We start from the raw sequence: 17,857 nt of genomic DNA, 5'->3' as shown, positions 1-17,857 counted from the left end.
CTACACTAGAATGTTGCACTGATTCAAAAGCTTTGGTCAGGTCCATGTAGATCACATCAACAGACAATCTAGCATTCAAAGCTTCCAAATAGATTGGTAAAAATAGAGCAGGCTTGTTACACAAGAACAACCTGGGATAAACCCATGCTTATTTACTCATAGATGCATTAGTAATTTGTGATATAACCTTTTCAAAACATTTAAAACATTTTCCTAGATTACAGGTCAGGCTTATTGGTCTGAAATGTTCAACAATAGTGGGGTCCCATCCTTGGGTACTGAAACAATGAAAGCCTCCTTCCATACATTTGGGACAAGCCCCATATGCAGTGATTTTTTGAAAGAGTTGTGGAAGGGCTATCCACCTTGCAGTTTAAACCTTGGTTCTAGATGATTGTCAGTTTTGAAGTTTAAAAAGTTTAAAACTTAAACTCACTTAGAACATACTTAAAGAATATGTGGCTATGCCCATGTATTACATAAGTCCTCAAATTATTCCACTTATATACCTCACTTCCTAATATACCTAATGTAATATATATTACAGTCTAGGTCTTCTCCTAATGCTGATTGATTTGTATACTTATTCTGTTATTAACCATGTGTAACTATTTTTTCCTGTATATATATATATATATATATATATATATATATATAGGTCTTGTTATGTCTTCTGCAGTATACTGTATTTTAAGATATTGTTTGAAAATTCTCTGTATACTGTATTTTAACATATTGTGTAAAATTTTACTTACTGTGGTGCTTTTCTCCCCAGGCATCCGCTGAAAATGAACCTGTGTCCAGTCAGACAATCCCAGTTAACAAATGTAAAATAAATAAATACAAATAAAATAAAAATAAATTGAAGTGACATCCTGACCTCATGTACAAAAATGGGGAAAAAGGGTTTATGGATGGATGGATGGATGGATGGATGGATGGGTGGATGGATGGATGGATAGATGGGTGGATGGATCCAATAAACATGCGACAATATCCTTTATTATAAATCCTCCCAAAATCTTCTAATACAATGTGGGCTTGCAGCAGTAGTAGATTTCATCATATTATAAGGTATACGGCCACCTGTGTAAACTGGATGAACATTAGACATGTATCCTTTCTGTCGCCAGCCGCATTGTGCTTCATGTTTTTGGTAGTGTAGAAACTGCAAATTATACTCAGACAATGAACTTCTAGTTGACTTACATGATATAATCTGTAAATGGTGTAAGTGTCTACATACCTTAGAGGCCAGCCTCTCACCCATGAAGAAGGTCTGTGAGCACCACATACTGTCACCGACACCTCTGCACAAACATACAAAACCAACATATACTGAGCTGGTGAAAAAGTAATTTCCTGAGTGTCCTAGAAGTCTCAGCAGAACTGTATAGATATGACACCACCACCTTCACACATAGTAAAGAGTCATATGGTTGTAGACTATAAATTGTCAGCTACCAACACTAAATGCAGTAGTACAATGGAAATGTCCACATAATCGGTAATTCCACTGTCAGGAGCAATGACTCCATGTTTATAAGGGGGGGGGGGCAACAGCAGGTTGACAGTTAGTTGCGTCTCTCGTGCCAGGATACATGATGAAACAAATGCTCTTCAATACCTTGTACCACATAAATATGAATATGACATGGCGGTAGCCCATGTGGGTATGAATGACTTGAAGGGCTCAACCCTGAGGGGCAGGCAGAAAGACATGTTGGATCTGAGTATGCATGTGTCAAATGCAGGCAAGACCCTGATCGTGAATGGAATCCTACTTTCATCCAGAATGATACTGAAATACAAAGAAGAGATACTTGGCTTCAACAGTTGTCTAAATATTTGGTGTCACTCTAGGATGGGCTAATAGGTGCCTTTTTGGTACGAGATGGTAGACAGATTATCTTGCTTTACAATGGCCTGCACCTCTCTTTCCATGACTTCTTTTTACTGGCTAAGACCACTGTTGCCAATGTAGTGCCATTTTAGGCAAAGTGTGGCAATTAGGCATTACGGTATAGCAGATAAAGATAAAGTTAAAGCACATTCCAAATCAAATTATATAAAGGCTGCTCTTATCAGTGCCAGAAGTCTTAATAACAAATTGCTTGACCTTGAGGTCCTCCTACAACATAAACACATCCATGTCAAAGTCATGATATTTGGTATCATACTCTGGAACAAACTACCTATCTATATCAAACAAAGCTCCTCATTAGCACTCTTCAAGAAAGATCTTGATGATTGGATGGGAGATAGGAAATTCACCCTGGGGATCACTTCTGTGGCTCTGCTTGACAGGGGCACAGGAAAATCATTTTCTTGGGTGGCAAAAGCCAGGGTACTGTTTGGCTAGGCTTATATAGGCCCTAGGGCCAATAGCCTAGTACCTACCTATGAACCTATTATAAAAATAGTAGTTCCTCCTTAATGGGTTTAGCACTTACCCTGTTGCAGAACTGAAAGAATTGGTGGGACATATTCATATTTGTCAGAAATCATATCACCTCTAAGCAGAATTCCCCAGGACTCTGAAACAGAAGTCACCAAACTCTAACTTACCCTAAACAAAACAAGTTATCAATTTATTGTCTGTTATATGATGCCTTCTATGTCCCCAGATGACCACAAAAAGATTCCTAAATGTACTTCCTGAAACAGCCATAATGAGAGCTGCTTTTCGGATGGGTGCTTTTAACTATTTATAAGTAAACTGATGCACCTGTACCCAAAAGTTGTATGTGTTCAAAATCCTGGACTAAATAAGTGTTAATTCCTTATAACAATTAGTTAACCAATCTACTAAGGGATGAAACATTCTAGACTTTGTCATTACCAGTATAGCCCCTTTGTGTATCATGCCTGTAGTATCCCTATCTCTGGTTAAAATCTGACCATATACTATTACCTTCACCTTCAAAGTCTCAACCCATCATTCCACCCCAGTGAACAAATCTGAATTTAAAGACATCAAAAGAAAAAAGTACTCAAACTCTATGATGAGTTCTCAGACTTTACTTGTTATGTTATTATCTGCTCGTATAGCTTCAGCTGCTACTTACATAAGACCTGGAATGCCCTTCTAGCACCAGATATATTGAAAAATTCAAAAACAAATGAACTACTCTGGTGGTCAGAATTATAAGTAAACTCTATAACTAAAGGACAAAAAAAAATAAAGTTCTATAATAAATTTAAATTGAAACACATTAGTTTCTAAAATTCTACAATAACTTGAAATATGCCGGATTTAAAAATTCAATCAAAAAGATCAGTAAAGAACTAAAAGGTACTATCAGACAGAACAAAGCACAAACTGGAACTAATATCCAAAGACAAAGACAATTTTAAATCCTTATTAAATTGCATCAGAACTTTGAGACATAACCGTGTTCTGAACATAAACAAAATATTATTACCCACTCAGACCTAAAGGATATCATGAAACTAGTCCCCCAACATTTTGGTTTTGTCAAAGGGAGGTTCCGTCTACTCACCTTATTAAACTACTTTGAGAGAATCACATAGGCTAAAAGTAGTGTTCACTCAGTGAATACAGCCTATATGGATTTGGCAAAGGCATCTGACACTATCCGCCATTCTGGTATTGTACATAAACTAAGAGATCTGAATGTAAACCCATAAGTGGTAAGGGAGATAGCCAACTATCTAAATATAGAACCCACAGAGGTAAAGTAGCAGTTGCCACTTCAGAAAGAAAGAGTGAGTAACTAGTGGTGAACTTGATGCACCGATGTTGAGACAACTCCTATTTGGCATGTACTTCTTCCACCTCCAAACCATAAATCCATATCTACAGGTAACGATGTTTGCTAATGACTGCAAGCTGGCTGTTATGATACAGTGTCACTACAGCAGGAGTTGATCATCGCTAGTCAATGACCTACTGAAAAAGGGCTAAAACTAAATACAAAAAAGTGTTGCATTGTTGCATTTTGTAAATAACTCTCATCTTCAACTTCATCTTACAGCATTGCTAATATCCCAATCCAAAATGATATAGCGATCAGGGATCTTGGCACCTGGGTTTACAACTCCTTTTTTGACCATCAGGTATCAGAGGTCAGGAAACCTTTTGTTAAACACAGCTGATCTCCAAGGGCATCTCATCCTTGTTAGAAACTATCATCTTACTGTACTCTCCTGTAATTAAAGCAGTTATGCCCCACCAATGTCAATATCCTTCAGGAGGATCAAAATCAGACAAATGATTCCTGCCAGGGCCATGGCCTAAACCTAAATGCATAAAATGGATTATCACACTCTTTGTGAAGCCAAAGACCTGTACAAATTACAACATTAATAGCATACCCCTAACAGTAGACTCAGAGGTGAGAGATCTAGGTACGCAAATAGATAGTAGCCTGAAGTTTGACTGCCATGTATCCATAGTGGTGACAAAGTCATATGTGGCACAGCTTATTAGTAAAGGTATGTCATCCACGTCCAAGAAGTTATAGTCCCACTGTACTCAGCCTCCTTAGACCAATAATTGAGTAAAATGCACTGTTTGGCATATACTTGACTAAGCACTTACAAGGAGTGACCCCAGAGGTTCCTTGCAAAGAAAATACAGAGCGTTACCAACATGTCCTATGCAGATATATTAAAAGTCCTATCCCTTTACTCTGTATCCTATCAACTATTACAGGGTGACCTGTGCCTAACCTACAAAACAGTCTCAAATCCAGCCCTGATGGAGTTGCTACATATCTGTAAGACAAACACAAGAGTCACCCAATCTACGGATCTAACCTAGTCAGTGACTCAAACAAAACATGTTGGAGAGACAGATATTTGTCACAGAGATTACCCCTTCTTTGGAACAGGCTTCCTATTCATATTAAACAGAGATCTTCTCTGGCCCTCTTAAAACACAGTTTGGATCAATGTATGGGGAATCCCAAATTCAGACATGGGTTATCGCCTATGTCCCTTAGGAGCCACATATTGGGTAAAATCGGATTATACTGCCTAGGCATGTAAGGACTCTTAAGCTATTGTCCTAGTAATCTCCTATGATCTATGAACCTGCCCAGACCCATCCCACTGCTAGAAAGGTCACAGCATTTCCTAACCAAGAACATTACTGGTGTAAAAAACGTGAACTACCGTGATAGAACTGAAGCCTTATCTCTGTACTCGGACTCTCATGTGGAGATCTATGTGTTGTATTCCACTCTATCAAGGAGCAAACTCTCCTTGATCCCCTAAACCTCCACAAGACAAACATCTCTACTTACACTAGATCCAGACATTTGAATTTTCACCAACATTTAAACAATCCATGTGGGAAGAAAAGATTTATTACCCTATGTTTATCTCATCTCTTCAATATACTGTCCTTCTATGTTAAACTGAGTAACACTCTTGCATCCCTCAAGGCCAACATTGGTAACTGGGTTGGCATCTGCAAATTCTTTCTGAGTTTGACTTACTTTGCCTTACTAGAAGCAGAAGTACACCACGTGAGGGGGAACTGGTAAGCCACAAATGATCACATGACTTACTTGCCTTGTAATTTCTATGAGCCTATGATCACTTTTAAGGAAAAGTCTCTCTCTCCTGAACAGGAACGAGTCTCTTCAGGTACTAAAAATCTGTATCCTTTCTTCAACATTATTAGTTAGAAGCTCCTCTAGTCTCTGTTTATGTAGCCTTTAGTGATAGCTGTTCACCATTTTGTTACTCTCTTCTGAACTGCTTGTCTCTTGAATATACTGTTATAATAATGAGGTTTACTGAACTGTAGAAAATCTTTCTGATGGCACCTAAGCAGCTTTCTGCACAAAGGAATAATAACGGCTTTTTATCAGTGATACATCTTCCTGCACACCATATTCCCCCATTTGGTGCTCTTTCCCATAGCCAGTTGCAGTTAAGCTATCAAATATCACTCCCTCTTTTGCCGTTGCCAGAGTTTACTCTTTCCCTACCAGCTGGATATCTTTTTCCCCAGTTTTTAATCCCAGACACATTTTTTTTTTCATTTTATGCACTGACTCTATGCTACCACATCTTGAATGTTATCCTGTCAGACCACATGTCTTCTGTGTTTATCCATGCTACCCTTTCTTGCACATTAGCCCTGTTTTATGCCTTTTCTGTCATCAACAAACATGAACATTTCTCTTTTTAAACTTTCTGCAGTGTCATGTATAATGGGAAACTCCAGAAATTGGTCCTGTGATACATTGCTTATCACAATCTTTTCATCTGATTGGACTCAAATTTCTATATTTTTTTGTTCCTTTCCTAGCCAGTAATGTATTTATGCTACTGTATTAAGTCCCACTCCTTCTCTTTCTAATTTGTTCAGTAACCTACTCTGTTATAGCATCAAATGTTTTGTTAAAGTTTAAGCAGTCGTGATTGAACTCTTTCTGATAGAACAGTTGCGTAAAGTACTCACCATAGCAGATGGTTTTCTGCACTCCTTTCTCTCTTTAGATTTATTACTAGTAATGCCACTGCCTTATGGGTAGCAAGCTAGCAGACTTATTTTCAAACAATGACACTCCCTTCCCTAAGTGATAAGTTACTTTAAAATGGCTGCCACTCCACTTAGATTTTGCTTCAGCTGAATTTCAAAATTTAGTAGTTACAAGTAACCAAATATCTGTTAAAGTATTACATAAATTTGGTAAGGTGAAGGGTGTACATTTTATTCCCTTAATACTGCTTCACCTATGGTCATTGGGTAAAATTTGCAGTATCGGTAGTACTATATGTTGGTTAAAGTACTCTACTGACTTATAAATATTCTAAAATTCTTCCCTTCAGCAGAGAATACATGGTTTTCCTACAGCTGAAGTCAGATGGACAGTTTAATACAGTCTATTGCATTAGTCTGTTTCTTTTTATGAAGGCCAATCGTAGCTGCCTTTTTGCAGTCATCAGGAATCTCACTCTTCTCACACATTCTCTTAACAAGGGTTGTTTCTGTTACTATTGCTGTCCAGGACCAAGAAGGAGCAGGTGCCTAATTGGAAGCAATCTCTCCTTAGCCTGAACAAGCAAATAAGAGCACTAGTGAAATCCTCCAAAGCAAACTTCAAGTCCAAACTGGCCACATCTACTGATGACAATCATAAGGCCTTCTCCATATATGTCCGCAATCTCAAGGGAAGCACCCGGATCTGCTCAGAACTGGTGGTCAAGGATACGGGTCTATATCAGATAATCGAAGTTTCATAACTTCAAACACCATATGGTCGACCCCATATGATCGAAGTACTGAAACTTCAAAAATCTGATAAAAAAAAGAAAGAAAAACAAAAGTAACTGCTTTAACAATGCTCGACAATGTAATATAGACCCAAGGATACCCCATACACAAATCCGGTAGATATAGCCAACCAGCTGGCAGACAGGTACAGTGAAAACTTCACCCCTCTTCTCACACATTCTCTTAACAAGGGTTGTTTCTGTTACTATTGCTGTCCAGGACCAAGAAGGAGCAGGTGCCTAATTGGAAGCAATCTCTCCTTAGCCTGAACAAGCAAATAAGAGCACTAGTGAAATCCTCCAAAGCAAACTTCAAGTCCAAACTGGCCACATCTACTGATGACAATCATAAGGCCTTCTCCATATATGTCCGCAATCTCAAGGGAAGCACCCGGATCTGCTCAGAACTGGTGGTCAAGGATACGGGTCTATATCAGATAATCGAAGTTTCATAACTTCAAACACCATATGGTCGACCCCATATGATCGAAGTACTGAAACTTCAAAAATCTGATAAAAAAAAGAAAGAAAAACAAAAGTAACTGCTTTAACAATGCTCGACAATGTAATATAGACCCAAGGTACCCCATACACAAATCCTGTAGATATAGCCAACCAGCTGGCAGACAGGTACAGTGAAAACTTCACCCCTCTGTCCCCCTCATCAGTAAAACAGAACATACCCAGTACCTGTCCTCCTTCTCTCATCTCTAGGGAGCAAGCTGTCACTGCCCTTGCAAAGCCAAAAAATACAGCCTCCACGGGACCTGATAACACCCAGGCTGCATCCTACATGAACTCAGGCAGGAATTTGCAGCACCATTAGGCACCCTATTCAACCAAAGCCTGAGTACCAGCTGCATCCCAGCCAAGTGGAGGACAGCCACTGTCATCCCTTTGCACAAAGGTGGAGCATCCCCCGATCCAGGAAATTATAGTCCCATCAACCTATCTAGCCTGATCTGCAAGGCCATGGAGCAGATTATCATGGACCTCATTAACAAGGAAATTGGCAACCTCCAGATACTCAAGCCCACAAAGTTTGGTTTTGTCAAAGGGAGGTCATGCCTGTTAAATTTGGTTGACTTCATTGAGACAGTCACCAGGGCCATGGATGAGAGGAAGATGGTGCACACTACCTACCTTGACCTGGCCAAAGCATTCAATACTATTCCTCACTCGGGTATAATAGATAAACTCTCTCAACTAGGCAGCAATCCATATGTTACCAGATGGGTAGCAAACTGGCTCACTGATAGAACCCACCTAGTCAAAATAGGGGAAGCCACCTCAAGCAGTCAACCCATAATGAGTGGTGTAACCTAGGGATCAGTCTTGGGGCCACTGCTGTTTGGGATATACTTTTCTGAGGTGCAGGCCAAACCCAGTAGGTTATGGCTGACCAAGTCTGCAGATGACTGCAAGCTGGGTGCTGTCATTAATTCCCCTAGTGATGCAGACATCCTCCAAGAGGATCTCACCCAAACAAATGAATGGCGCCAGAAGCATAACCTCAAACTGAATGCCAAAAAATGCATCATCATCCCCTTTGGGGAGAGTGACATCCCCACAAATTATCACATTGATAATAAGGTTCTAAGCATGCAATCAGTTGTGAGGGACTTGAGCACCCAGGTTGATAGCAAACTGACTTTTTACCACCATATTGTCTCCTTTGTACAGAAAGCTTTCTACATGGCTCACCTCATTAGTAAGGGTATCTCATCCAGGGACAAGGTGGTCATAACATCCCTCTATTCTTCCCTTATAAGAGCCATTACTGAGTACAATGCCCCTTTCGGCACATACCTCACAAAGCACATGCAGCAGCTGGAGAGACCACAGAGGTTCCTCACAAGGAGAATCCAGGGCCTCAAACTTCTATCCTGCACAGAGAGGCTAAAGGCCCTGTCCCTCTACTCAGTCCCCTACAGACTCCTCAGACGTGACCTCTGTCTGGCATACAAAGCAATCTCAGACCCTGGCTTGATAGGTCCGAGAGCTCCACTCAAGTAACCTGCACACGTGACCTCAACCTGGTCTGTGACATCAATAGGATTTGTTGGCGGGACAGATTTGTATCCCAGAGATTCCCCCTTTTGTGGAATAAATTCCCTCTCCACATCAAGCAGAGTACCTCATTAACCCTTTTTAAGCGCAACCTAGATAACCAGATGGGGAAAAGAAAATACACCCCTGGGATTCCACCTATGTCCCTGCTGGACAGTGGTATAGGGAGCTGCCTTGTTGGAACAAGCCTTGGATAAATCTCATCAGGCCTAATACCTTTTGCACCTTTAGTTTGTGGAGATTCATGGAGTTACTATCATAAGTTCTTCAAACAGGATATCAATAAATTGCCCTTCTCTTCCTTACTGAACACAGAGCACAAGAATTTGTTTTCCAGTCCTACTTTTTACAAATTTGTTTTGCACCTCTTCAGTCATTATGATTCTTTCTTACCCATGCCTGTCTTAATTATCACTCATGCATTTTTAGAAGATTTTTGTTTATATCCTTATAAACTCAGTTTGTGATCCTTTCCTTCAGTATCATCCTTTGATTTACTGACTTACCTTGTTCTTTAATTGCCCTCCTTCCTTTTATGTTTCCTTATAGGTTCATAGGTTGGTACTAGGCTATCGGCCCTAGGGCCTACAAAAGCCTAGCCATAACAATTCCCTGGCTATTTCTTCCCAGAATATTTACTTCCTTGGCCCCCTGTCTAGCAGGGTGACTGACGTGATCCCCTGGGTGAATTTCCTATTTCCCATCCAATCGTCAAGGTTCCTTTTGAAGAGGGCCAAGGAGGCGCTCTGCTTGACATGTATGGGCAGTCTATTCCAGTCCGGGGAGTCTCTGAGTCAGGAATCTATTCCTCTAGCATGTTTTGTTCATTGTGATGACAAGGTTTAGATCCCTTATGTTATTATCCTTTATGTTTCCTAAACGTTTGTTTTCTCTAGCCTGTATGAGAATCACAATATTTTCAATTCTTGTCATGATACTTGCAATTATTATCACCTCACAAGCAACAAAAAAGGCAAAAAAGGCTTTAAATGCCCAGACTCAAAGAAATTTTACCCTAGCAAATTATACAGCAACTGCAACACAGAAAAAGTAATTTACAGGGCCCAGTGCAACAAATTGCTACCTTTTACCTATAAGCCATTTTTCCATGCCAGTGGAGTTTATAAACCTCTGATGTAGCCACCTGATGAGTGAAAGTAGAACACTTTAAAGCACACATAGCTCTACAATGCCAAAGCTGTCCTTACTTTCAAAACAGTTTCTGACACCACTTCGGACACATTTTCTGTAGTCTAGATTTTTTTCATCTGAATTCATTTCAGATTCCTTATCCCATTATTATTTTTGGTGCACTTCTGGGTATCCAGTGTGAATATCACAAGGGACAGAACCATTGGCTAAATTAAAACAACCATGACCAATGGCTGACATTAGTTCAAACCACCCCCTCCACAAGCTAACTTACTTAGCTAATAAGTTTACTTTATTGTAAAAAATGTTAACTGAATATGTATGATGTGTCAACATTATCAGCTCTCATCTGCCATTAATTTTTTTTTTTTTTTTGTGAAACCTTATTATCCATGGTCGTTATTAAGGAACTATCCAATTCCACTGAGTTTTTATTTTTAATCCTAAGGCACTCATCCTGTTTTAGGACAATAACACTTGTCCTATTTGACAGGTGATACATATTTTTAATCAATTCATTGGAGTTTTCTGAAGCTTGTGCATTCAAAGCTAGTAAGAATTGTTTTGCTTTAGTCCCAGACATAAAGGGGCTGTACTATCCTGATCTTTCTATTACAATATTTTATCTTCCTTTTCATTTATATGATAGTTTAACTCAGAAGATTGGTGACTCTGCTGCAGCCATTTACTTTTGATGTTTTCCCATTGTTTTCCATGTTACTGTCATTCCTGCTTGCTAACGACTGCCTGAGGTACTATCCTGTTTTATTCAGATGTGTCCTTGTGATGTCCACAACCAATATTTTTGCTTGCTGTATTTTGAAGTTAAGTTGACAGTGCTCATACTTTTTGGAGTTCACATGCTCTCTAATGTACTAGATGTCAGATGGTTGGCATTGTAAGAAAGAATGTATAATCTTCCTATTTTGTGTGGATACACTCAATACACCCAAATAAATATTCACCATATCAAAGTTGGTTCTAATCTGAAAAACAGACTTTCTGAAAGTCATTGTTGTAAAAGTTCTAAAAATTCCAAAGGACGAAAAACTCCTTTTTTCTGTTTTGTCTTTTTTTTTTTCCTGAGGTCTTCTGACGATCAAACCATATCACCTTGAGAATGTATAGGGAAGCCATTAAAGTCTCCATCAACAGTACCCCATCAAATTTCTTATCATTTATGAGGGTCTGTATACAACTCTAACATGAAGTGCATTGCCAGTTTTGCTTTTCATTATACACCCCAGCATGAGACCTGCGCATAACTCAGGGCAGAGGACTACAACAATGGGCAGTGAGTTGTACATACTGGGGGAATAGAGAGTTGGTACACAAACACTTTAGTATGGATGATATAAAGGCAATGCAAGACATGTCCATAATCAGAAAACCCTCTTTGTTGCAACTAAGAGGATTCCCTTGTATCTGCCCTATGCATTATTAATGACAAACTTTGATGTTTGTCAGTGAGACACGTTACCCCCATATGATAAGACAGACTCCATATCTGTTTTGGGCAATGTGTTAGGTAAACAGCAACTGTATAAAGATTAAAAAATGAGGACAGAGAACCATAAGGATGATTCTCTGTTTATTTTGTTGAATGCAGTTTTGCAGATGTAGTGATTTCTTTGTGTTTACATTTTTCTCTCTAAAGTTCAGTGCACCATTTTATCTTGTGATCTTTAAAGTAATCAGTTTTTTTACATGAAGAGTGACTTTATTTTGCCACCATCAGCTGATCTATGGCTGTCAGCACCTTCACCTGTTAATGACTCTCACTTCTTGTAACCATAGACAACAGCCAGAACTAAGCCAGCTTGTCGTATGTTCTCCGGATCTGGATGGAGTTAATGGTTTAGCATGTTGGCATGGTGCAGACAGTGGCTGGGAGTAGAATTCCCCTGCACTGGCGAATTCAGTTATCATACTGTGGTTTCTAGAGCTTCTTCTCCATAAACTCCTTCCTAGGGTAAACCGTGAAAGAGGCATGGTAATATCTCTTGGATGCTCTTGGCTACCATATTTTAAAACTGCCAGTGCCAGTCCTATCGAAGTTGTCAGGCATGTAGAAAACTTCCACCACCCTCTACCTTTGGTGTAGAGTACTATCACACATTAGTCTATTGCCACTGGTCTATCATGATGGTAAAACATACTGGCCAGTGTTTTGCTTTTTGCATCTTAATATAACAATTTACCCTTTCCATATGTACTTTACAATGAAGCAGTTAGTCTTACTAAATGGTTGAAAATTGATAGCAATGACTTTGAGTTAGTGAGTTGTTTTTCTTCTGTCATCAATCTATCAGTGATTTTTATCTTTTTTTCTATAGAGTGTGTATTTATGATGCTTAGTTGTGTTCTGTGTTTCCTTTTCAACTGCAGCATTTTCACCAACACCAAGTCCAGGAGTTTCACCTGCATCATCTCGGAGTAACTCTCTTATCATCCTACCACAAACTGGTAAATTGTTTCCATATAAACATCTAAGAGCATGCACAAAAGTATAATTTAGTATGTTTGGGTTTTACAATGTAAAGCAATGAAACACATCCTAACTGATCAGTGATAGTTGCAAAATGCAATTTAGAAGCATGTGCTTATAGACCCTAAAATGTATTGCTACAATGTCACTTGACACAAACTATTGCGCTGCCTATATATTCTAAACAGCCAAGTTTTACAACTGAACATTTATTTCATTTTGTTAACCAGGCCAAATATGCATACTAAATATGTACTTATATATTTTCAGGTCTTCCATTTTAGGTTACATTATAGCCCTTGGCAGACTAAGAGTGCATTAATATATTTTTCAGATCTGTACAGCAAGACAAAATACACACCAGGACTTTTCAAATGCATAGTACAAATTAAAAAAAATTGATCCTCCGTTAACTATTATTGGATTGTCTGACATTTATAAGTTGCTTTTTTATGTTTAGATGATGGTCAGCTATCATGATGTGTCGTTACTCTTTGCTGTATCGCCTTCTAATATTACTGCTTCCGCCTTTTTTATTTACTTATTTATTTTTTTATTTTGCTTTGACATGAAAACGAGGGAGCCATGATCACACAAAACTCATAAATGTAAATACTGTACATTATCTGTATTGTCTAATTGAATGTTATCTGCTAACTTTGTAAATACTTTGCATAGATATATAATTATTGCAGTTCTAATTCAGTGTTTTCATACTGAATTTGTAGTACTCGCACAGTTGTATACTCACAATGTGTGTATTGGATGCTCCTCTGGAGCCTAGATCATGACACAAAAGGGTCAATAGACGAGTCCACCTACCTGGTCACTAAATTGAAATAAATAAATACTACACAACAAAAATGGCTGTACATGCTTACTGCAAGCCATCCAAAATTGTACTTATTTGACATAACCAATACATGACTGTTATTTTTTCCCCACAGGAGACAAAACAAACTCATTATTTAGATTTAAATTAGAATGTTTCCACAGATTATTAAAATAAATTAGTGAATTAAACAGTTTATTTAATATTACCCTTTAGTTTATTTAATATCACATTTTCTATTCAGACATGAAAATAAAAGAAACAGATTATTTTTGTGTTTGATATTAGTTGCTGATATTCTACTTTTTGTGTTGTTTTTATTACAAAACTCTCTTCCGCATTTTGCCTTGACTGGTAAAGTAAATGGCTGTCGGGATATGGAACAGGAGTGTTCTATAAATATGTTCATAGCATTATTTGCTGGCAGTGCATATAAGGTCTCAGCATAAAACAAAGTGCCCAGTCCAGGTATATGCACTGGTGCTAAGATTGGAAAAAAATGACAGCATAGAATTCTCAAGACATGGAAACATTCCTACAATGGGATTAGGCCGGACTAAGAGGGAGGATGGCCTCGCTGTTGTAGAAGGAAGTCGTAGTCTACAAAAAACACAAAAACTGACAGGCCGAAAAAGAGTCAAAAAGATGACAGAGTGTATTATTGAATATAAAAGGAAGAAATGATGTATTGTTATTATTATGCAGCAAGCCCGGAATTTCCAGACAGAAGCTATTCAGAAAGATTAAGAAAGAAATTAGAGGAAAGAAAAATACTGAAACTAGAAAAACTGCAAAAGCTTCAAATAAAAATTTGTGCCCATTAATGCAACAGGTACGTGTAAAACATTACATAGAGGAAGAAACTTTGGGCAAACTGGAAAAAGAATTGATAGAGGAAGTGCAAAAACAAAAGAAACAAATCCCAGATAGTTTTGAAAGTTATAAAAAAGAAATAGAGCCATGGGAATGAAGAAAAGATCTGGTATGTGCAATATTTATGCAAAGGAAAAGCCAGTCTAATCAATACAAAAATAATCAGCTGCAAAGATATCTGAAGAGAAATGCAAGGCATCCAGATATCGAAAATTTCACAATACAAAAAACAAGAAACGAAAGGGTGCTGTAGTAAAGAAGATTAGTAAGGTAGAAGTTAAACATATAAAAACTGAGGTCATGGATTATTAATGAAAAACAAGTGGAGCTTCAGGCATCTGAAGACTTGCCACATGGAGATGCTCTGGATCCTTTTGTAGGAGACCAGGACAAAAGTTCAGTTGAAGTTGCACAACAAGGGAAGGAGTAGGAAACAGTGGCAACTTTGTCACAGACAATGTTGCAGGGTGATGGGCCGTTGAGCTCCCATATGAAAGACCAGCAGTTGGAACAGTGTGCATATGAAGTGGATTTGCCACAGGAAGATGCTCTGGGACTTTCTGTGGAATTACCCCCCCCCCCCCAAGAAATAGAAAGCAAAGAAGGTTCTCTCAGACTAGAACAAAATGATCTAAGAGAAAAGCTGATTGATGTAATAGAGATGGATAGACATATTAAGATAGATGAAAGAAATAGATTACAGAAAGTAAATAAGAGCTAAAATGTTTGAAGTTTGGGAAAACAAATGAACACTGTAATTAAGACTATTAAGAGAAATTCTTGTGATATAACTGAAATAAATAGATTATATTACTATGTAGCTAAATTGCTAACAGACAAAGTCTTACTACAAAAATATACTGCAATAAGGGAAATGAAGGAAAACAACACAATGCCACCATGGAGGCTTAGAATAAAGAAGACTATAAAGCAGTTAAATTAAGAAGTATCACTATTAGAAGAATACAGAAGAGGGAATAGATCATCAAAACGTCATGGTGAAAGCAACATACAGTATGGAAACAGAACAGGATCTATCATACACTATTGCAAATAATAAAAAAACTTAAATAAAAGCATAGGCAGAAAAAAATTAAAATATATGCAAATTAATATAAAAGAAAAATACAAAATAAGCAATTAATTCATAATTTTGGAGAAATATTTATGAAGACCTGGCAGAACATAACAAAGAGAGAAAAATTAAAAGAAAAAGTAATGAGTTCTAATATACAGGATATGAAATGGGATGAAATAATGGCTATATAAATTGAAATAAAATTAAGAAAAGCTCCAGTATGGAAAAACACAAGCCTGTATATGATACCTAACTTTTGGATAAAAGTATTAACATCGTTATACAGAGATTTAGCTCCAAGTAAGAATTATATGCACATCCCAAATGGACACCAACCTGATTAACACCAGTAAAAAAGATATGCCTTAAGAGCGAACCTGCAACCCACCCTAAAAACTATAGACCAATAACATGCCTTCCAATGTTTTACAAATCATATAATAGAAATGTTTAAAACAGAGTGTATAGACATTTAGAAAAAAAATCAATTATGGCAATAGAACAAAAGGGTAACAAAAGAAAATCATATGAAACAAAGGATCATTGTTGCTAATTAAAGAAATAATAGAGAATTGTAAAAAGGGGAAGAATATAAGTATGGCATGGACTGATTACAATAAAGCATTTTGCAACATCCCGCATTCATGGATAAAGGAACTCTTATAGATGTATTAGATACCCCCTACATTGATCACTTTCATTACAGTGATCATGAAGCAGTGGCAAACCATCTTTGTAGTTAAGCCATGCCAAAGTACAAATTATTATCCCAAGGCAAAAAAAATTCAAAGGGGGATATTTTAGGGTGATTTGTATTTGTCACAGCTGCTGTTTTATCTTGCCCTTAACCTGTTAAGCTGTTTATTTAACAGATTAGGTCATGGTTACAATTTGGCTGCCAGAAAACAACCTTGTTTAAAAACTTCTCATCCATTTTTTGTAGATGATTTAGGACTGTATAGTTGATCAGATGATGTGTTGAAACCATAACTCTGAGTGTTTAAAAGTTTCTCAGATGATGTAAGGATGTAATTTGACCTCAATAAATGTGCAAAAGTAACATTTAAAGCAGGAAAGTTGCACCACCAAGAAAATATCAGACTGGGAAATTAATGTGATATAAAGGAACTTGAGCAGGAAGGAGTATATAAATATTTTGGAACTGATGAAGGATCAACAGTAAAACATGAACAAATGTGAATAAAACTCAGTAAGGAACATTTCAGAAGAATAAAACTATTAGTGAGATCTATGCTGATATCTCTGAATAAAGTCTGAGCTGTAAACCAGTTTGATATTCCTGATGACTAGCCCCTAAAGGTATTGGATCAGTTGGACAGGAAAACAGGAAAAATGCTTCATTCTTATCAGATGATATATAAAAATCAGTGCATATCAAGATTATGTATTCCTTGTTTTAATGGAGGTATGGGCCTCCTCAAAATTGAATTAAATTTAAATCTGGCACCATGGGACTGCATACATATCTACTGACCTCACCAGATCCAAACATAATGACATTTTTAAAACACGAGGAAAAGAAGTCTAACATGACTTCTCTGATTAGTTTAGCAGAAACATTTTGGTGTCAAGTGGGAATGGAAATCAAACCAGAAGGAGACAAAAAATAGACAGCAAATAAGTGTGCCAAAAAGCAGAAGAAAGACTATAAGGAGAAAAACCTGATAAGAAAGAAAATTAGGAAATCCATAAACATAGTGGCAAGTGCAGAGATCTCCTGGAGCAACTTCAGGTTAACCATACTTTGATGTAAGAATGTTAAGGAGAGGTGAATTTAAACCAAAAGATAAAAGGTTAATAATGGTGGCCCAGGATACTGGAGTACATTTACATTATTATACAAAATCCATTGAAAAGGTAGGAGAAACAGACAAATACATGTTGTGTAAAAAAGAAACAGTTCTATGTGCTGCTTTTGGGTGTGATACATTCATGGCAGAGAGCCTATATACTGAAAAGCATGATACTGTGGCAAGATTGTGCAATCACTGCATTACAGAGGTAGCTTAAAAACATTGGAAACATAAATCAAAAAGAATTATAGAGAATGATGGTGTATATTACATGGATCATCCATTACCAACAGTTC

At 37.6% G+C, this 17,857-nt stretch overlaps 1 protein-coding gene across 1 annotated transcript in view; it reads left to right on the top strand.

Moving 5' to 3' along the window:
• The window catches only part of IRAG1 (inositol 1,4,5-triphosphate receptor associated 1), a 1,344,613-nt gene that overhangs the window by 908,327 nt on the left and 418,429 nt on the right, over positions 1–17,857 (top strand). Inside the window, exon 9 of the mRNA XM_044059494.1 lies at positions 12,865–12,942. Within this exon, the coding sequence (XP_043915429.1) occupies positions 12,865–12,942 (78 nt within the window). The remainder of the gene's footprint in view (positions 1–12,864; positions 12,943–17,857) is intronic.

This window comes from Protopterus annectens, chromosome 17.part0 (genome assembly GCF_019279795.1).
Source record: "Protopterus annectens isolate FY-2018-M chromosome 17.part0, PAN1.0, whole genome shotgun sequence".
NCBI lineage: Eukaryota > Metazoa > Chordata > Ceratodontiformes > Protopteridae > Protopterus > Protopterus annectens.
The sequence above is the reverse complement of the archived record's forward strand: the minus strand, read 5'-3'. Positions and strand labels throughout refer to the sequence as shown.